Source organism: Haemorhous mexicanus, chromosome 2 (genome assembly GCF_027477595.1).
Source record: "Haemorhous mexicanus isolate bHaeMex1 chromosome 2, bHaeMex1.pri, whole genome shotgun sequence".
Taxonomy (NCBI): Eukaryota; Metazoa; Chordata; class Aves; order Passeriformes; family Fringillidae; genus Haemorhous; species Haemorhous mexicanus.
Window position 1 is genome coordinate 41,188,755 of NC_082342.1, and position 20,665 is coordinate 41,209,419.

At 42.2% G+C, this 20,665-nt stretch overlaps 1 protein-coding gene across 2 annotated transcripts in view; it reads left to right on the plus strand.

Annotated features, from left to right (window-relative positions):
- The window catches only part of FAT3 (FAT atypical cadherin 3), a 312,693-nt gene that overhangs the window by 95,236 nt on the left and 196,792 nt on the right, over positions 1–20,665 (plus strand). For both annotated transcript variants that reach the window (XM_059838535.1, XM_059838536.1), the window contains exon 2: positions 867–1,181. In XM_059838535.1, coding sequence (XP_059694518.1) covers positions 867–1,181 — 315 coding nt within the window. The remainder of the gene's footprint in view (positions 1–866; positions 1,182–20,665) is intronic.

The following is a 20,665-nucleotide window of genomic DNA, read 5'->3' on the forward strand; positions in this document are numbered from 1 at the left end:
TGGCTCTGAGCCAGAATCACACCAGCATCAAAATAAGAAAATGCACTTCCTCACCACTTCTATTACACATATATCACATATTTCAAGAACATTTTAATCTCCTTATACACAGACAGACTTTCTCTTTTGATTTCTTAGGACCAGATGGAAAACCAACTGATGTTTTCTTATACCAGCAGGTAAAGTGGCCAAGCCTTTCCTTCCTCTGTGATAAAAGAGGATAGAAAGATGTTTGTTACATTCATTGTCTAAGGGCTGCTGTGTGAGCTTTTGATTGCTTTTTATCCAGAATTTTGGCATGGTGCAATGAGTGAGCTCAATTTTAAATTTACTGTCTATTTTCTGAACTTGGATGGATTAATTTTAAAATGCCTCCTAGGTTTTTTTCTTTACCAAGGGCACAGGCAGGAACTAGAAAAGCCACTTTTTTTTTTCTTTTTTTTTCTTTTTTTTTTTTTTTTTGTGCAATTCATTGTCAATGGTTGTATCCCTCCCTACCTAGTTTTCTACAAGTTTGCATCACAAAGCAGAAAATGATGGTGTTTCTTCTGTTGCTCTGCCAGCTGCAGTTCTAGCAAAGAAATGGCTGTGGCATTAGGGCATTTAGGAAGAGCCATCCTTTTACCTTCCCTCCCTTCCAATTTCTTGGGACAAACGACTGAGATGTTGAACTGAGTTCACAAAGCAATTCCTGAGCTCAGGCTTCTGTTTTCATTTGTTGGACAACTTGAATTTTGGAGCTCCACTTAAACGGGTGGAGCCTTTGTTATATGCTGAACACATTTCTGTAGTACAGCCAGATGAAAAGAGATGTGATGTCTTGCTGATCCTCTTTGTGACATCCTCTGCTTGATGTTTTTCTACAGGAGTTATCTACACAGCAGATATTCTTGACCGGGAGACGACCAAATCCTACTGGTTGACAGTGTATGCGACTGATCACGGTGTTGTCCCACTCTACACAACCATCGAAGTCTACATTGAAGTGGAGGACGTGAATGACAATGCCCCTCTCACCTCTGAACCTATCTATTACCCAGTCATCATGGAAAACTCCCCAAAGGATGTATCTGTCATTCAGATCCAAGCCCAGGACCCTGACTCCAGCACTAATGAAAAACTGACTTACCGGATTACAAGTGGAAATCCCCAGAACTTCTTTGTAATCAATCCCAAAACAGGTAACAAAACCCTGTTGCCTCAGGGCACTGGGAGAATGCAATTTACATATTTATTGGCTTTTACCCCTTCAGGGTGCACTGGTTTGCTTTCCCAACCTCTGTTTTCTGGTGGCTTCTGTGACTAAAGCATCTTGTATGTGTCTGAAGAATTCTGCTTTGCATCGGTGTGCGAACGCGCTGGCAGGTGATGTGCTGCAGATGTGCTGCTGCAGCAGTCACTCTGCCCTGGGTCGCTGAATCACTGCTGGCTGTTGCCTCTTCCCTGCGTCTACAGGGACGAGACTTTGCTGCCCTAAGTCTGCAGAGCAGTGCTAGGAAGCAGATTCAAGCTGTTGCAGGTTACAGAGCACTGTTTCTTTCTTTATTAGCTGGTGTAGCACCACTGGAGTGAGTGACATGATGGCTGGCCAGCACATGTAATAAGGCTCCACATTAAAGTAGGTGGATTTAATTCTACAGCTTGCTTCACACAAAAAAAGACAGTTTAGGTGACCTAAACATCCCTCAGGCCTTTAAAAAAAATCCTTGTGTTTGCATTGATTTTTAACTGCTGGGGATGTAGCCTGTGGGTGCAGTGTGGCAGAGATGGTGATTGTTTCAAGTTAAAAAGCTGTTGTTAGCTGGCAGTGGAGCATGGCACCCATGCAGAGCAGCTCTGCACATGTCTGTACCCCAGGTGCCTTTGCTGAATGAGGCTGATAAAGAAAGTGCCCCAGGAGATGTAGCCTGAGTTCTTGGATGGGTGGGCACCTGCTGGGTGCCTACCTGTGCTTGGCACCTGGTGTTCCTCACTCCAGCATGTACCCAGCTTTTCTCACTCACTGGGGACCCTCCAGCATGATATGAGCTGGAGAGTAGAGGGGATCTTTCAGAGAAATATGCTGATCTTTGTGAAGATAGTTCAGAGAATTCACACAGTGCTCCTGCTTGTTTTCATGGTCCTCGTTTTGTTCTGGGGTTTTGATTTACTATTTTTTTAAGTTTATTTATATCCTGCAAATTTCTTTTCAAAATTTTCTTTTTTTCTTCAATTTTTTTTTAAACAGCTAAAAAACTAGAAGGAATAGACGTGACAGGGAGCATTTTTAATTTTGTGTATGGAAATGATGTTCACTAAAAAGGTTTTCAACATTTGGTTGGGCAATCCTATTGCAATGTGTGGCATAAGAAGGGGTCAGGATCTTCTCAGGCATAAGCCCAGGTGAAGAATTATGGAGAATGTATAATCACTGTGTTCAATCTGCTGAGCCCTAAGGCGCATATCTCACTTATTTTTAACACTTGGAATGGCCGAAGATGCTCTTCCATCTGCATCCCTTCTCCCCCTCCCCACCCCATAAATCCCATCTGGGCAAAGTAGCAGAGTTAGGACTCACAGTGTTTAATGCTTGTGCTTCCCTTCCATCAGCTCCTCCCGCAGAGCAATCTGCTCAGCACAGCCCTGCTTATCTGCCAGGGGAGCCTGTGACAAGGACTGGAGCAGGGCACACGGCAGCCCTGCAGCACCCTAGCCTGGTGGCACACCCTATGGGTTGGCTCTTTGTCCCTCTGGAGAGCAGGAAGGATACTCTTCCCTAACAGTGAGATCTTATTCTCACAGTTAACACTGAGAGTGGTTAATCTTCATTTGCATTGTGGAAATTGCTGTCTGAGAGCTTAAAGGCTTCAGGATGAGTAACTTTGCTGCTTGGGCAACTCCCAAAGGGCCCCCCTTGCACTCAGTGAGCATCCTTGCTAGTGACTGGCTGTGATTTGTTATGGAGAAGATAAATCATCCCCTTTCCTATCCAATTCAGTGCCAAACGCAGAGCAGTGAGAACTGGGCAAGGAGGCCTCTTGGAGTTTTGAAAACGATGAGGGTGACAGAGAGTGTGTGTGCAGAGATCCCTTTTCCCAAAGGGGAGTGCCAGGCCTTCACATCAGAAGGCTCTCTCCTGATGGGATGCTGATGTCCGAGAAATAAAAGCATAATGGATTTTCCTAGAGAGTGCCCCTGGAGGTCTCTGACAAGGCTCCTTTCAGCGTCTCCCTGCAGTGCACTAGTTCTCTCTCAGACTGTAATTTACACTTCAGTTGTTTTGTACAGGAGACTTCTGCACACCCGGGAGAGGTTTGTAGCCTGCCAGCCCCATGCTCTTGCTGGGATTCAGCTCAGCAGTAACTCACGTAGAGCGTTGCACAGCAGCCCTAAATGCGACAGCATGCTGTATAATCAAGATGAAAAGGTTTAATGTGAACCCAAATATGCTGCGATTGCTGCATACGTGGGCTGAATGAGCATGCTCCTGCTGTCGGGGGAGAACAGTCAGTTGAGAAAGGGGATCTTTTATTTTCTGTGTCACTTGGGAAGTTTCAACACTGCCAGCAAACTGACATCTCACTCCTGTGAGTAATCCACTGCCGAGAGTCAACACGAAGGCAGCATCCTGCATTTTTTACATCTTTTGGTGGGAAGTGACAGAAGAGATGGGGAGTTTGCTGGAGCAAAGGGATGTTCTCAGTTGTCTTTGGAGGTCAGTAGTGACCGTGTTTGCCTTCCTCTGGAGCTCACTTGCAGCTGCCTTGTAGCTCGTGCAGGTCAGGCAGGTTTCTGGAGGCACGTGGACCCCACTACATGTCTGATTAAGCAGGGACACAGGGAGTCCAGGTTTTGTTCCTGGTTCTAACTCAGAATCATAATTGCAGCCAATTCTCACACTCATGATTGATTATCTGGATAGCAGAAGCAACATTACTCCTTGTATGCCATATCTGTAGATAGAAGAAACCTCTTAATAGACAAGTTGTCACTTCCTACATTTTTATAGACTGGCACAGCTCGTGGTGGCTATTTTAGGCAGTCCCACTGCAAATGTATCGCGTGCATTTGGATCTGTTTGAAGGCAGGCTTCAGACCTTTCAGGATTATTGCCTGCTGTTTGCTCTTTGGGTTTTAGAGAGATAAAGAGTTGCTCCTGCAGGAATGAAGAGATGCTAAAAAAGCACTGATAGCAAGGTTTGGGCACGGAAGTCACCCTGGGCATGCTGTCACTGGGGGCTGACTCTGCTGTGAGGGCACAGGTACACAGTGGCAAGGGCCCTCCTCTTTGGGCTCGGGGTTTATATGGGTGCTCCAAGGAAGAGGACAGGAACGTGAGCAGCCTGCCCATATATTTCAGGATTGGAAAGGCAGTGTGGGCAACCTCCCATGAAGGCCTTTTTTATTTTCTCACCTTGATATTTTTATTGAAATACAGCCAAGCATCAGTTTGCGCCGTGGTATGCACTTTTATCTCATGAACTGATATTCATAGGTACAAGTACTAAGTGAATAATGAAGCACATGAGCACGTGTGAAACCATAAATCATTTACACTTGAGAACAAGGCAGCCTTGTTCTGCTAGCTGGTGGACACTGCAGCCTAAGTCTAGCAGGTCCAAGAGAGCAAGATGTGATTTTCCTTTACAGTGGGCAAGAGGAATATATTGCAAAAGCACAGTTTTGTGAGGGGAGTAGGAAACATGGTTTTCAAAAAGCTGAGGTGACTCTAGGGGTTACATGACTAAAGGGAAAGGCATTCCCCTGGGCATTTGTTTCCCAGCTGTGTATACCCACAGCAGCAAGGGAGGCATTCCTGGAGCTCAGCATCTTCAGCAGCTGCAAGTCAGCCTAAACCCTGTTGTGGCTGCTGGGAGAGCCAAGCCTTTTCCTCATAGCTTGACTTTTGTGCTTGGGAGGGCTTAGGGTTGCTTTGGCAGAGCACAGGGTCAGAGGGCTGTGCTCCTTTGTGGGTGGTGTGAGATGGGGAGGGTGGCAGAGCTGCTGCCAGAGCAGCTGGGCTGACAGCTCCCAGGAGCGCCGCATTCCGCCCGAGCCCGGTCACTCCTGGGTGAGGGCATGTGGAGGAAGGTAAATAAAACAGAAGGTGGAGTTAATAAAAAAATTGATTGATCAGAGCTGTAAATTCTTACTTTTATTTCATGTATATGGGTGTTAATTTCACAGCACAGGGAAATTACAGTGTTGATTTATTATGTTTCTGTGCTCTGGAAAAAAAGAATTTTAATTCAAGCCATTGCATTACTTTGTTTAGTGTTAACATATTTTAAACAAACCCAGTAAGCTTCTCTTCAGGCTGATGTAGATTACTTAAGAGATTCTTTAACTAACACACCAACAGACCAAATTTCACTCTTGTGCACATTCTTATTAATTAATTTACGCTAAAATTATGCTTGTGTGTCTGGAAAATCTGCTTACACCTTGCTTAGCCTTTTGCTGGCACCATTTAAACAGAGGCAGACCCCTGGCACCCCTGAAATAGTGTTTGCTGCAGTGGTTAAGGCAGGATGCACTTGTAGGTTTAGAAATAGTGCATGTAGGTCAGTACATCTTTGCAGAGCAGCAATACTCTGCCTCTGGAAGTTGTCTCTGAACTGTCACATCTGCACCTAGATTTGGAAAGACTCTGGATATTTTCACAGTGAAGTAGTATTAATATTTATATAAGCTAATAGAGGGTTAGTGAATGTCAGAATTTAATTGGTACGAATGCTACTCTGCTCAGCAGGCTGGGCTTTGCTTTCTTTTGCACTCACAAAGCCAGCTGGCGTAGAATCCTGCTGGGTCTGAAAGCCACGTTTGCTCTTCCATACTAAAGTAGTGCTTCACCCTCCTGTCATGCATCCTGATTTTTCTAGCTACTTTTCTTTGCCTTGTTCCAAGAAATCCCCACCCATCTTTGCTCTCACAGACTGAGACAAATCCAATGGTTTGCTGCTGCTCCACATCCTGATGGCTGCCAGCAGTACAGATCCTGGGTACCCAGTGTCTCTTTTCAGCCCAGAAATCGTAGAATCATGGAATGGTTTGGGTTGGAAGGGACGTTAAAGACCATCTAGTTCCAACACCTCTGCCATGGGCAGGCAAATCTCCCACTAGACCAGTTGCTCAGAAGCCCATGAAGCCTGTCCATGAACATTTCCAGGAATGGAGCAGGGATTATCTTTCTGTCACACCTTAATATTATAGCTGCTATTAGAGCAGACCTTGAGGAGGGGGCTGCTCTGTGCAGCTCTGGAGGGTTTCCCTGTGGTCATGGTTGTGGTCATGATTTCTTCTAGGTTTCTCAGCCTGTTCTTGTTGATAGTGGCGCCCTGGAAAATGCTAAGATAAACTCCGAAATGTTAAGCCTTGTGTTTTACCTGCGTAAGTAGTATAATTGCTAGCTGAAATGATTGTTTAGTAATTAAAATAATTATTGTATAATCATAAAAAGAACAATGAGAAACTGTATGTTCCTAGTCTAAGGTGGCCATGCTTGGCTGAAACCTATGTATGCTATAGAACAATGTAAGTTTAATAATTAACATGAAAGTTATATAAGGATAGAATATAAAAGCATATCCATCCCGAACCTATGTCGGAGTCAGATTTGGGTTTGTACCCCTGACACCCAGAGCTCTTCAATAAAAGCACCTACATATAATCATTTCTCGTGATTATGTGTTCCTGAACGCTAACATTGTGGTCAAGGGAAACTCACCTGTCCTGACTGCTACATCCATGCTGCTAAACTCTTAGTAAACTTCCTCTGAAATAAGGTCTTCCATATCTTGTAAATGAAGGCCATTAGCTTTTTTTTTTTTTTTTTTTTTTTTTTTTTTTTTTTTTTTTTGATTTTTAAGTCTAACCTGCAGTCTTTCTCCAGGGTGTGTTTTGGGTGGTATTGTAATCTAATTAGAAAATGTATTTTGAATTTTGATGGCATTGCAGGTCAGCTCCCTCCCACTGGGTGCTTCTCCTGAAGGGTGTCTCCTTCATGTGTGTTGGCCATGGAGCTGTTTCTGGCAGCTTGTGTGTGAGATGAAAATCAGCTCTGCAGATCATGTCATAGCATGAGTAGCTCAATGCTATGCAGCCTGTAAGTGTCCTTGCCCTGTTGAAGAGCAGAGAGGACCTTGCAGCGGCAAAAGACATTGATTCTGGGCTCTCCAGTTGATGGTGAATTTGAGGAATTGGTCTCCCTTTCCTTCCATGTTCTTGAACGCTGTACAAATGCTGAGTTCACCAACAGTTGCAGAGTCCAACCTGATACATCCATCACTGATGTGTGACCATAACTAATAGAGAATTTTATAATGTAATTCCCCTACCACATTAGCTGGCTTCCATCCTCTGTAATTTATGTTGTATCAACACACGCTAAATGATCTCCTTTCTTTGCTTTCACTTCTCTATTATTTAAAAGTGTGGCTCTTAATGACTTCTTTGTAATGCACTCACTGTTGAAAATTGAGCTTTGGAGCATTTTAAAAGCTTTAATTTCTGCTTTGGCATGCTTGTTCTTTACTAGACACCATATATCCAGTGGTTTGAGCCCAGGGTTAACAGCTGGAAAATCAAAGGATCGTGGATGTTGGAGTTGTGTGCTTAATTGCAGTGGGACCTATGCTGTACAGCATGTTGGACAAAGTTCCTGCATTAAGGAGTTTGTCATAATAGCAATAATAATATTAATAATTAAGAAAAAAGAGGAGATGAAAAAAAATAGGGAGAAGGGTGTAAATCAAGTCCATCTGCTTGCCAAGGCATGTTTATTCCCCAGAGGAAATTTTCAGTTAGATTCTGAGCTGCAGCATAGCAGGGACACAAACTCTTCTTTTCACTTTGAGTCACCTCACCTCATCGTTTTTTATTTATTTCTTCTTTTTTGGTGGGTTTTTTTTTTTTTTTTTTTTTTGGGGGGGGTTTTTTTGTAAGTGGAAGTATTTTCTTGCCTTATGTGATTGTCCTGTAAATTAATTCATAGTAGACAGTCTGGGGATCAAATATGCTCTGGAAATGCAAGCTATTGATTTTTCAGGCATCTTGGCATTTAAAAATGTGCATTCACAGTCATGTAATCATAGGCATACAAAAAAAACCCCAAAAAAAAACAAAAAAAAGAGAAGCATCGCTCCCAGTAGGATGAAGAGAAATAGAAAATAATTTTAGACTAAGTAAGTATTGTCTAATGGCCAGACCACTAATCCACTGAAAATGACAAAATGTGGGCTCAGCCAGCATGTCTCTTCCCTCCTCCCTTCCTCCCTGGCAGCGATTTCCTTCACAATCTGTATATGTTATCTGTGGAGAGGATAAAGGTGTGAGCTGTGCCACCTCAGTTGCAGCTACAGTAATGCTGCTATTAATAAAATAATAAATCCATTTTTATCATTTCTCTTGAACAGACCTGATTTCTGCTAGCAGTGGGTTTTTATTCATGAGGCACTGAATGTGGCTGAGATTGCTGGATGTCTCTGGTATCAAGTGCCTCTTTTAAAATGACATTTAAAGATACTATGTTTCTTATAAATGCCATTTCTTTGTAATCAGCAGATTTATACTCGGCTTATAGAAATTTTAACCTTTCTTTAGATGCCCATGATGACTTCTTTGGCCCTCTTTCACAGTAAGAAGTTTAAGGAGTATTCCTATTGCCTTAACTAGACAATTGTGTCCTCACTTACTCAATGCAGCGCCAGTTTTAAATCTGAACTCTTTGTTTGCTTCAGTAGAGACTTATGTCTGAAGGGCATAAGCATGGCAAGGGCCAGTGGGACAGCATTTTTTTCTCATGGAAGAAGTTGCTGCCCAATAAACAGACAGCTCCCTTCTTTCCTGTCCCAGCACCAATTCTGGAACAGCAACAATTTTGCCACTGATCTCATAAATCAACGTTGTTGTGCATTACATCAATCATTTATTATTGTTACAAACATCAGCAGAGCGTATCTTCTGCCTACTCAGAAGTCATTCACCTATCAGCTTAGCTGTGAAACTCATTTTTCTACCTTGTCTGTCAGTTCAGTTTCTGTTTTAAATTTCCAGAACTCATAGCTAGGCAGAACTGTTTAAGAAATCACCTGTCTAATAGGCTGTGCTATTCCTGCCCTAAATTTTTAGTAGGGCTGTTCCATTCACTTCTGGGTAGCCAAATTCTCTTGTTAGAATTATTATCAATGGCAGAAGCACAGTTTAGCTTAGTGGGTGAAATTGTACCACAAGTACTGAGTAACAGCCCTGTTAAGTGTATCCCCAATGCATATGCTATGGATGCTTGTCATATCCTGCCATACATTATTATGATAACATCAGCAAATGTCCCTGCGTTAACTTGTGGTCCAAGTCTGAACTCTGGCAGGAGGAATTAGCTTGGTGAGTTAGGGATGCTGAGGTGTGGAGCCTGCGAGCATGGCATTTGTGCAGGAGCTGGGGTCTGGAGAGGGAGCTGCCAGGGAGGAAAATAAAGCTGTGATGTCAGCCAAGAGAGGGTGAAAGCTTGGGACGAGGGTAGTCGAGGGGGTTCTTTCTTCTGTTTTATTTCCCACTGCTTTTTCATCAGTCAAGTAATTTGTGTTTATCTTTTGCTCAACAGTCAAAGTTAGCACCGGTGTCTGTGATGTTGGACACTGCAAATCCCAAGCAGACAATATTAAACCAGCTTTTTCCCCTTTTGCTCAGGTGCAGTGAATACTGTCTTCTTAGATCAGGCTCTTTTTGTGGCTTGAGTAGTGTTTCACTTCTTGTGAGGAATTTGTAAAATCTGTTAGTGGACTGGAAGTAAGACGCAAGGAATGTAGTTCTGGTTTACTCTTAGTTAACATGTGATCCTTGGTACAAATGGTGATATTTCCTCTTTGGAGAATTAGATTGACCTATGCTGCATGTGGGTATTAAAAAAAATAACAAAGCTCGGAAATGGAAATAAGAAGAGAAGGCAACTGGGAAGGCAGGTGTGTTTGCATAAGCCATAACGATGTCAGTAATCACCAACTATTAATTCTTCTTTGCCTTCCATCACACAGAGATTGTGTCAGCACCTCTTGTACCCCCAAAGTCTCGTAACCTCACAGTTCAGCTTAACTAGTCTGTTCAAAAACTAAGCTTAACAGTGGATTGTGTTATTTTCCCCCCTTTTTATTTGTGACTCTGTTTCCATCAGAGTTAAACTGTTACAACCAAAGATAATTATTTTCTGTGAAATTACTCTCCTCCTTTCCCCTTCCCCTTATGTTAATGAGAGTGTTTTTCGTTTGCTGGGAAGACTGACACAACTTCTTTGAAATTAGTAGTGTTGTTGCCAGTTAAGTATGTGACCTTATCTGTGTAATTGTACAGATCGTGCTGCCATATGTCTCCATGCACAGAGCTTAATTTAACCAGAGACATACATGTGTAAAAATAAAGCATTATCTGGGGGTTAAATATCAGAAGAGCCCCCTAATCACAGCTTTCACATTATACACAGCTTTCTACAGAGCTTGAAGAGCTCTGAAGTTAAATCTTTAAAAAACACTCTTTACATGGGACCATGCTCTTGTAACCCTGTTTTTTTACAATGATCATCATGTGGATTCTACTTCCTTGCGTGTTGTTCCTACTTGGTTTCTCCCCCTGTGGTAGCTAAGTCCTTCATGCTGCTTCCTTAGGTAGAATAGGACCATTTTTAATTTTTTACAATCAAGGAACTGACGCAAGGGAAGCAGCTAACTCCTCCAATGCCAGCAATAAAAGTTTGGTCTTCATTTGCCTTCAAAGCCAATGGCCACATGTAGTGCAAAGCCTTATGGCACGGGTCCAGCCCATCCTGCCCTGCTAAACACAAGGGAACCCTGGCCCCAGTGTTGTCTGCCATGTGTACAGAACTTATCTGGGCATGTTGGAGCCCTGGTAGGATCTATTTCCTCTCCTGTTCCCAGCTAGCCCACCACTTCCCATCCCTGCCGTTCAGTCCTTCCTGGCCTTTCTTTCTCTCTTGCCCAAAAGCAAGCCTGGGTTGCCCACAGGAGAGAAGGAATTACAGTTTGCACGGAGACAAGGAGTGCCAGATGGCTCTGTTGGAACCTGGGCATGTAATGGCAGAGCTGACTCTTGTCTTTTGGGTGGATGAAGGAGCCCCCTTCTCCATCAGCCTAATGCAGGCACGAGCCTAAACGTTCATGCTGGAGCAGGGAAGCAAACCCAGAGCCCTCAAGTCTCCTACTACCCTCAATAATCATGTTCTTTCTTTGTCAATACTACATTTGCTTGTACTTTCTGTGCAGGAGTGTTTCCTCATTGCTTCCTGTGTGTATAAGTCAATGTCATGACATGCTGTGGGTTTGTTGCCTTCTAAGAGAAATTTAATATTTGTGTCGGATGAGTTCCGTGCAAAGAATCTGTGCTGCTGCTGCAGTGATCTATTTATATGGTAATTAGCAAGTAGCTTTGCAGCTTTTAGAGGGATTTGGTTTGAAAACTAAGTATTATTTCCTGAATTTTAACTTACTAACAGTGTATGAACAGCAGTGTACATGCACTTTTTTTTTTGACGTAGCCACAATACTCAAAAGATAAATGTAAGTCTGCTCTGCAAGAGAATATTTTGGCTATAATTAATTTTGCTCCATTTACCATATGCTTGTATTTTCTGACCTTCATTTTATTCACAGACTCTGTGTAATAGAATGTGCAGTATTAAAACATAAGTTGCTTAAAGAAGCAAAAGTGCTTATGGTGCTAATGTCTTCAATTGAATTTTGTGGTTTGTGCCACCTGAGAATTTGACCATCATATCCTTAAGAAGTTATTACTATGGAAAGGTGCTGTCATTGCTCAAAGATATTGAAGGTATTTTTGTTAATATAAGAATGAGATTATTTTTTTAAAATCTTTGAAGAAATGCTGTATGCCCACTCAGATAGATCCTTTAGGAGAGGCGAACAGGAATGAAGAATCTTTGTCCTTATTATTCTGTGTCTGAGGCAGTTCTTGAGACACGACCTGGGAATGCACTGCCAATGACACAAGGAATAATTGCTGCTAAATTTAATTTATTGAGTAGGTGTGAATTAGATTAATTAAACAGAGAATAAACACACACAAGATTACCCAAAGTAACTGCATGGATGGAAAAATGTTAGGCTGTATTAAAAGCTTAGATATACATGATGCTGAGATATTTTTCATGTGAGTCTGTAATTTCTCTTGGGTTTTTTCTTTCTTTCTTCTAACACTTAATGTAATCCAAACTGATTAAGGGAATGCTATGCATTAAAGGGAAGAAAAATAAGACAAACACATGCTTAAGAATTAACTTGAGTAGTCTATTGGGTGAGCTGCAGCTTTGACTCAATAATATGCCTGTGCCCTGCATTTTCACCAAGGGGTGAAAACCCCTTGGCTTGGGTTGGATTCACTTGCAAAGGACAGAGTCCTTTAAGAAGGATGCACAGCTCAGCATCAGAGAAGCAAATTGGCAGGATTTGGATACAGTCCTTGTTGGTCAGCTGCATGGGGGGGCTTCATGCCCTACTCCCAAGCTTAGCTCTAATCTGTCAGTGCGTCTCTCCTTCTGCAGCCTGATGTTGAGCAGGGAGGATCTCAAGGACTTTTTATTGTATTCAGCCTGTAGGAGGAGGTTTCCATTCCACCTCCAAAACTTCTGTCTCTACTTTCTGCTTGAAGTCATTGTGCAAAATGGCTGTGATTTTACAAACACCCTGCAAAGCATTAGTCTATCTCTTTACTGCCTTAATAACAACAGAAGTGCAGCACTGAGAACATAATTCAGACTTATTGGGAAGACAAAAATTTCAGAGAGGGGAAGATTCCTATGTAGAGAGACATTATTTTTCTTATAAACAAACATGAGGAAAGGAGATAAAAACATGAAGAAAGTAATACATGTTTTGTTGAAGGGACTGTATAAAGACAGTTGCATAACATAGAAAATGTTGCTTGTTCAAAACTGTTTCACCCATCTATGTGTATGGACGTGCCTTTTGTCATCGTGAATGTCCACCCCCACCTCTAATAGCTCCTAAACAACCCAGAATCATATTCTCAAGATGCCTTAATTTCTGCCTATATAGTCCTGCAAGAAATGTAAGATGGATTGTGGGGGTTCAGGTTGGGTTTGGTTTTGTGATTTTGTTTCTGGTTTGGTTTTGGTTTTTTTTCCACACAAGTTTTTGTTGATTTTCTTCAGCACTTTTATTTCAATTATTTAATAATTAAAAATAATTCATACCTAAGAACTCAGTCAGGAAAAGTGAAACCTGTGCTGCCTTTTGGTAAGCTGAAATGGCAACTTATTTTTTTAAATATTTATTTGCAATCTTGTGGCACCTTTGTAGCTGCAGCCGCGAGGCAGCACCCTGCCACGCTTGGCAGGATGAGCGGAGGAAAAGATGGTTGCTACACCGAAAAAGCTCGCAGTTTAGGGGGAGCCTGAGACAACAGATGGGGAAAAGCAGATGGAGATGCGTCAGAAAAACCAAGGCGGGATTGATCAGTGCTAAGTTTGTTGCCGGGCACTCTCGGTGCGCGGAGGAGTGCCGAGCAGGCTTGTAGAAAACGGAGCATGGGGCAGTTTGGACACGGGCTGGCAAGGTGCCCTTGTGTGCCACGGGCTTCGTCCTGGGGCTGCAGCTCCCAGCCTCTTGCAGAGCTTGCAGCGAGGGGCTGCGAGGGATTGGCTCCAAATAGGATACAGGATATATATACATGTGCTGCATCTGTATCTATGGAAAGATTTCCCTCCCTCTCTCTAAGGTGTCTATATATAGATAGAGATATATAGATTATTTTTCTTCCAAAATTTAACACAGATTGCAAAGGGTTGGTTCTGGTGGGTTTCTGTTTTGGCTCTGTCTTTTCGTTCTTTTATTTCTTTTCTCTTTCTCTTTCTCTGTCTCTGTCTCTCTGTCTCCTTCTCTGTCTCTTTCTTTCTCTCTCTCTCTTTCTTTCTTTCTCCCTTCCTCCATTCCTTTCTCCCTTCCTTTCTCCCTTCCTTCCTCCCTCCCTTCCTTCCTCCCTCCCTTCCTTCCTTCCTTCCACCACTTCCGCCACTTCCACCACTTCCTTCTGCCACTTCCTTCCTCCCTCCCTCCCTCCCTGTTTTTGTTATGTTTGGTGTTGTTTTTTTTTTTTTTTTTTTAATTAAGGGAATTTTCAGCAAAAAGACATTCAAAGTGGATTTTTTTTTTTCTCTTTATTGGAATGTCTATAAGTTTGGAGGTCTTTTTTCCCTGTTCTCTGTCTCTGTTTTCATGAGAAAAGAAAGACAGAGGCAGTCTTACAACAGAAGGGTCAAACTGCCCTTTGAGTGGGACATGAGGGCACAGTCTTCTGGAAAGGCTGAAGTTTTCAAACATGATGTCCAGCTGTGCTCCTGAAAGGTGAAATTCTTTATAGTCTGGAAAAGCTGGCCTCACCAAAGTTAAAAAAATACCTAATGGAGCATCCCCATCCCTTCCTCCTACACTGGAGATCCAGGGGTTTTAAAGTGGGGATTTTTAGAGGCATTTGCTGTTTACAGCCAGAATAGAATCCAGGGAAGTCTCTGAATACTTGATTTCTCATTGGTAATGATGTGCATGTAGACGGGTGTACCAGGGTTAAAATCCTACCTTTTCTTCACCTGTCTGCCTGTGTGGGCAGAGGGACTCAATGTTAAATCACAGAGTCAGACATTTAGAGCAAAATTCTCATCTCTTTTTAAGCATGACTGGATCCTTTGTCAGTCCATGTACTTAAAAGGGTCACATCACTGGGCTTCTCAAGTGCATTTTTTTAAACCTAAAATCTGCACTACCATACCATGGGGAGCTGAAGAATATCTGTCTGTGTAATTTGTCAAGAAAAATTGAAGAGGTTGTGGCTTCATAGTTTGTGTGTGCCTGCATGGAGACAGAATTTATGATGAAGGTTTTCTTTCATCTAACAGATAAAAGTCATAAAAGACAGTGAAGTTAGAGAAATTCAGACTAAAAAGAGTTCTGTTTTTCTGGCTCAGCCTAGTTGTAGCTGTAAAGGTGCCATTCCAAGGGTGTGGTCCAGACACAGATGCTGAGCGACAAAATTCCCTGACCGTTATTACCCAGGAGCACAAAACAGATGATCTGATCTGGCCTAAAAACCTATTAATGCATAATGAACGCAGTTAAAGCCACAAAATTACCACAGCAGTAGAGGGGCTTTATGGCACAGCTCTGTTTTGCACAAAAAGCTAGGAGGAGAGGCCATGTCTCTTCTGGGAATGGATAATATATATTCAAATACAGTGTTGTCCCGTGTTTTTCTCCTCTGGGCTACTTGAATACCATTATTGCTATGAAATGTTTTAAATAAATCAACAAAAGAAAAAGATTGTTACATATATTTCTATATTGATTCTAACAGGATAAAAATAAGAAAACATTAGCACCAACTTGCCTCACATAAGAAGCATGATTTACTTGCTCTGTCACAGCTGACAGCATTGCCGACCATATTCCTTTTAAAACACTGTCTCACTGATAGCAAGGTGTGATGGAGCTTTTCAGACTGTTGTTACAAATTTTTGGATTAAAAAGTTTCCTATCTGTTACAAAACATCAATAAGCACATTTAGTGCGGTGTGCGGTAGGAGTGACTTGTTCCATTTCAGGGGGCATGTAATATTTTATCATCTTGCAGCCTTCTCGCAATTTGGTATGCCGAGAGAAATTAATTTGACTGTTTACAATATTTAATTTTCAATAATTATTCAAGCATATAGAACAACAGGCATTTACAGTATGTAGTAAACAGATGGATTAGAAATTGTGCATGCAATTAGAAATTGCACTAAAAATACAAACGTGCATTTGAATATTCAGTTACCTTTAAAAAGAGAAAAGGTAGAGATAAAACTGTGAGTGTCTTAGAAATTATTTCTAGAGCTCATGAAGTGCCCTTTCATAAATGGGTCTTTTCCAAAAATATTCATTGAATTCCGGTTGCAAATTGCATGTACTTCTTTTTTCCTAAGATAAGACTGAATTGTTCAGATTTGCTAGTTTTTCCATGCTGTTGTGGTTTCACAGTCACTGCAGGATCACTTTTTCCAGCCTCCAAAGAGAGGCATTCCCCTTGCATCACTGTGTCCATGGTGTTGGTGGTGTGAAGCACAGAGTGCTGACTCTGCCTGGCACCCACTCCTCAGCCCTGCCTTTGGTAGAGGTCCACTCGAGTCATGGCACTTGAGAAATTACTTTGTTAGGACAAGATAAATCTTTCCCAGAAATTGTGGAGCTGTCAGGATGTGAAAGTACTCTAAATGAATAACAGTCTGATCTTATTACTTTAGAGTTTATCCTTTCCCCACCTTGAATTGTGTTGCAATCTTTCATTCGGTCAAAACTGATTTGTGGGATAGATGACACAGTGACCCCCAGTGAAATCACCAAAAATACCTGGAAATGATTTTTAGAAGTGACTTTTGAGAATCCATTTTAGATGCCTGTGCAAATACATTCTTCCCTGATTTGGTGTGGTCTCCTCACACGGCTCCTGGACCGAATGCTTTGGTGCTGTGCACATGGCACATGCAGCAGGCTGTCTCCATCAGAGCTGGTGTAGAAGAACCCCAGCTTCATTTTCTCTTTTAATTTTATAATTAATAAAAACCAACCAAACAAAAAACCCAAAAAAAACCAAAACTAAACCCCACTCTTGTCTCATGAATACTTTGGAGAAAATGGGCTATAAATGTAACACCCTCAAGGAAAGAGGTTCATCCTGCTTTCAGTGAAGTCAGTGGGATTCTTGCCATTGCTGCAGATGGGTGTGGGATTGAACCCTTAGTGATTGTCTGAGTGTGAAATGAGAAAGTATATTTAGCCAGGTTCATTTGAAATTATTAGAGACAAATTCTCATCTAAGGTAACAGTTGGAGCTGATTTCCATGGCCTTTCAGCATATTGACCATAAATTATGTCATGACTATTAAATACCTCCTTCCCCCTATATGTACCTCCTTCATTTAAAAGGGATTATAATTTAACATAGAAAAAATATTTGAAATCTCTGCCACTCGAGTGGCAGTTTACTGGATCCAGTTCACTGGATTTAAGTGATTACTTTGACTTTAAGAAAAAATAAGTAATTTAAGATAGTTATTTTCCATTTTTTTTACTATATTGTATCACTAATTTTCAACCTATTGTTCTATTCACTATTGTAATTTAATTAATTCTATGTATATATTTGTTGATGAGTGTGATTTTTTTTTTCCTAGACCTTCTAGCATAGTGCATGAGAGCTCATCTATTTTCCCTGCTTGTGATATTTTCTGGTTTAGAGATGGAAGCAGAGTGTTTGTGGAGGTTGTGCAGTGTTACAGGACAGTGAATAAACAGATTCATAGGCTTTAGGTCAGAGGGGTATTTTATCACCTGCTCTGACCCCTTCATGGTAGACATGATAGAAAATCACCTAATTACCCCTACACTGAGGTATCTAACTGGTGTTTGACTAAAGCCTGTATTCCAGGAAGATACCGATTTAAAGGCTACAAGACCTTTTTTTTTCTTCCTCCCCCTGTTGCTTATCTCTTGTATTGTTTGAAATGTCTTGTTTATTTTTCATTGAATTTGTCTGCTTCTTCTCTCCGCCATTAGATTTCTTTATACTTTTTCTCTGCTGGAATAAAAAACCATTTACTCCCTAGTAATTTCTCTCTGTGCAAGTGCTTCTATGCATTAACCCAATTATTAATTAATTAACGACAGTATATTTTTAATGCAGAGAGGAAAAGAAGCACTGATTTAATTGGTGCCATATTGTCATTGACTTACATGTAGAGAAATGCAGGCTGTTCTGCCTCCCTAAAGTGATTTGTGGTCACAGTCTAAACGTGACTTTCAGAGTACTCCCTGCTCAAGTCTGAAACATGCAGGAAAAGCCAGGGCCAGGTGCAGAGGCAGGTATGAAGTAGCTCTGAGGACCTTCTCAACATGAGAGCAGCAATTGCCAATGAAGCAAAGAAGGTGTTCCAGCTTATTGTTCACAAAAATTATTGCTCGTGGCGCTGGCTCCCACAGTAAGATGATAGATGCTTAATTTCTTTTTGCTGTAGATAGGAAGTGAATGCATATGGCTTAGCCATTTGTCCCCCACCATGGCTATCCCTCCACTTCTTCAAGGACAAATTACCCCACTGTTTTTATGGCTAGGGATGGAAGGTTCTTGGCTTGGGGGCAATTATCCCCTTTGAGCTTCCTTTGTGGTCAAAAGATGGAAAATCTGGTGTTGTCTCCAAATATGTAAAAAGCATCTTTGGGGTAAGGAGACTAGAGAGATGTCAGCTTTCTAAACACCACAGTGCATATTTAATGAAAAAAAAAAAAAAAGATGTAGACCTAAGTTTTGATGATATTTCCAGAATGTACAGCGGATGCTCTTAGAAACTCCAATTTGTTTCTGCTCTGCTGTCACTGATCACAGATTCATGCACATTGTGAGCCCAGCCAATGTGGTTTATCAGCGGCAGATGATGAGCAGTGTTGTATAGCACAGAAGAGGTCCAGTGTGAGCCATCACCTAAGCACTGCAGGCACGTTTGCTCACCAAAGTGGCAGGCACTGGTGTCCCTGCTGTCCCTTGGCGCTCTCCCATGCAGTTCCGTGGCCTCTGTCCTACGAGCAGGATGGCGCTGGCTTCCTTACCCACTGGCAAGACCTTGCTAATGGCACAGGAGCCAATAGATCATAAGTAGTTGTCTTTTTGGAAAACAAGCTATCATGGGTGAGGGGTTGGCTTTAGTTGGATGAAGGAAAGTGGGGGGACAGTCACAAATTAGAACTTTGCTCCTCTGAATTCCAGTTACAAGTCAGAACCACAAGATGCTGCAGTGTTTGCTCTAGCAGGCTGGCAGTTCACTCACTTGTGTGTTAACACTTCTTGTTAACCTGAAATGTGGGGTAATTAAGACCTGGATTCCCTCCTCAGCTCTGCCATAAGGCTTATGCATGATCTGGAAGTGTCTCTTGGAGCAGCTTCCCCTGCACAGAGGTCAGGACTTTGCCCCATCCAGCTGACTTCATGCTGGCGGTGCAAGGCTGGTGCCCACACACGGACAGAAAGCCTGACTCAGCCCCCAGAAGGAGTTGCAGCCCCTAAGAGAATGGCAGTATCAGAAGCACAAAAAGAAAATACATTTTTGTTGTTTTCATTTGCCTTCTGGTTTAGGGCAGACTGAACAGATTTCAAACTTCAGATCCACAAATACAGCTTTTTTTCTGGGGATTGTTTTCATTTTGTTTCTTGTAAATGAAAGCTGAGACTCTTGTAATTACCAGGAGTCTCAAGACTTTGGCTAAATACAGAGCATTGGGGAAGCAATGACAAATCCTTGACAGGACCCATAACTGGCAGTGAAGTATGTGGTGACACTTGGGCGCTTGGTCCTCACAATGAAATTCTCTGTCTGAAAGCACGACTTTATGACTGTGAGCAGCAGCAGTAATGATCCCCTTCTTCTCTTGTGTGAGTTATTTCATTACTGCCTGTAATGTGCTTTGAGACCTTGGATTGAAGAGCAGGGTGATTATTATGGTAGTTTAATAATACTGTTTAGAAGGATGTAGTGCGCTGCGGCACAGCTTTCATGGAAACACAATCTGCATTCAGGGGAAATGTTCTCCATCACCAAAGTCAACTCCCAGAGTCAAAGTCACACTTGGCATTGCTGCTGCTCCATCTTCAGCAGCTTTTGGGGAGCTCAGAGTGCAGCATGATCATCTTCCAGTCCCCGGCTCTGTGACAGGACAGGTTGTTCTCACCCATCCTCTGTTGTCACTGAGATCTTTGCGTTTAGAGCTCTCTGGCTGGGGACAAGGGGATTTGCCTCAGGACACCTGTCCTTGTCCTCTGGTTTCCACCATTGCCTGGATTTATATTGCTCTGTGCCAAAAGGCTGCTGTGATACTATTTGGATTATCCCTGCACCTGACTCCAGACAGAGATTTTTGTGATTGCTTTCTCAAGTTTCACTGTGACTTTACTCATGGGTGGCGATCACCTCTTGCAGCTTGGTCTGCTGGCTTTTGAGAAGGAAGCAATCCCTGCTATCACAGGCTTCAACACCAGAAAGAGCTGTTGTGGCTTGAGACAACCAGTCATCTTCCCTGTTTTTAGAGGGAACAGAGGGATTTCATTGCCTCCCCAGGGCCCACACCCACAGGACAGGTTTCCTGGTACTGGTAGCTGAGCTGCCACCTCTGAGGCAGCTCTTGTCTCTATGGGCATGTGCCATCTGGGCGCTGTGCTGGCTCCCAAGCTTTCCCCTCCCTGTGCTGCTGCCAGTCTGCCCAAGGACCTGAGCTTGTGCCCAGTCACAGAGAGTTTTGCAGATGTTGCAGTATTGCTCAGTAGCTGAAGAAAAGGAAATTTCAAAACGCCATTTTTCCATCCAGTTATGTGACCTTTTATGTATTTTTCGACTTTCAAAGCTATTGTGCTCTTGTGCCTATTATCTCCTTTTTTTTTTGTTAACAAAGGCAGATGTAAGGTAATCGAAAAATACCATTTACCACTTAAATTGGTGCCTGAATTACTGTGGTGTCTGCACTGTAGCATCTCACAGTTTGCTCTGTATTTAGATTTTTACATTAATCTTTTATGCCACAGCATTTAAATACCTTTCAAAAATGCATTAACCAATCCATTTAACATT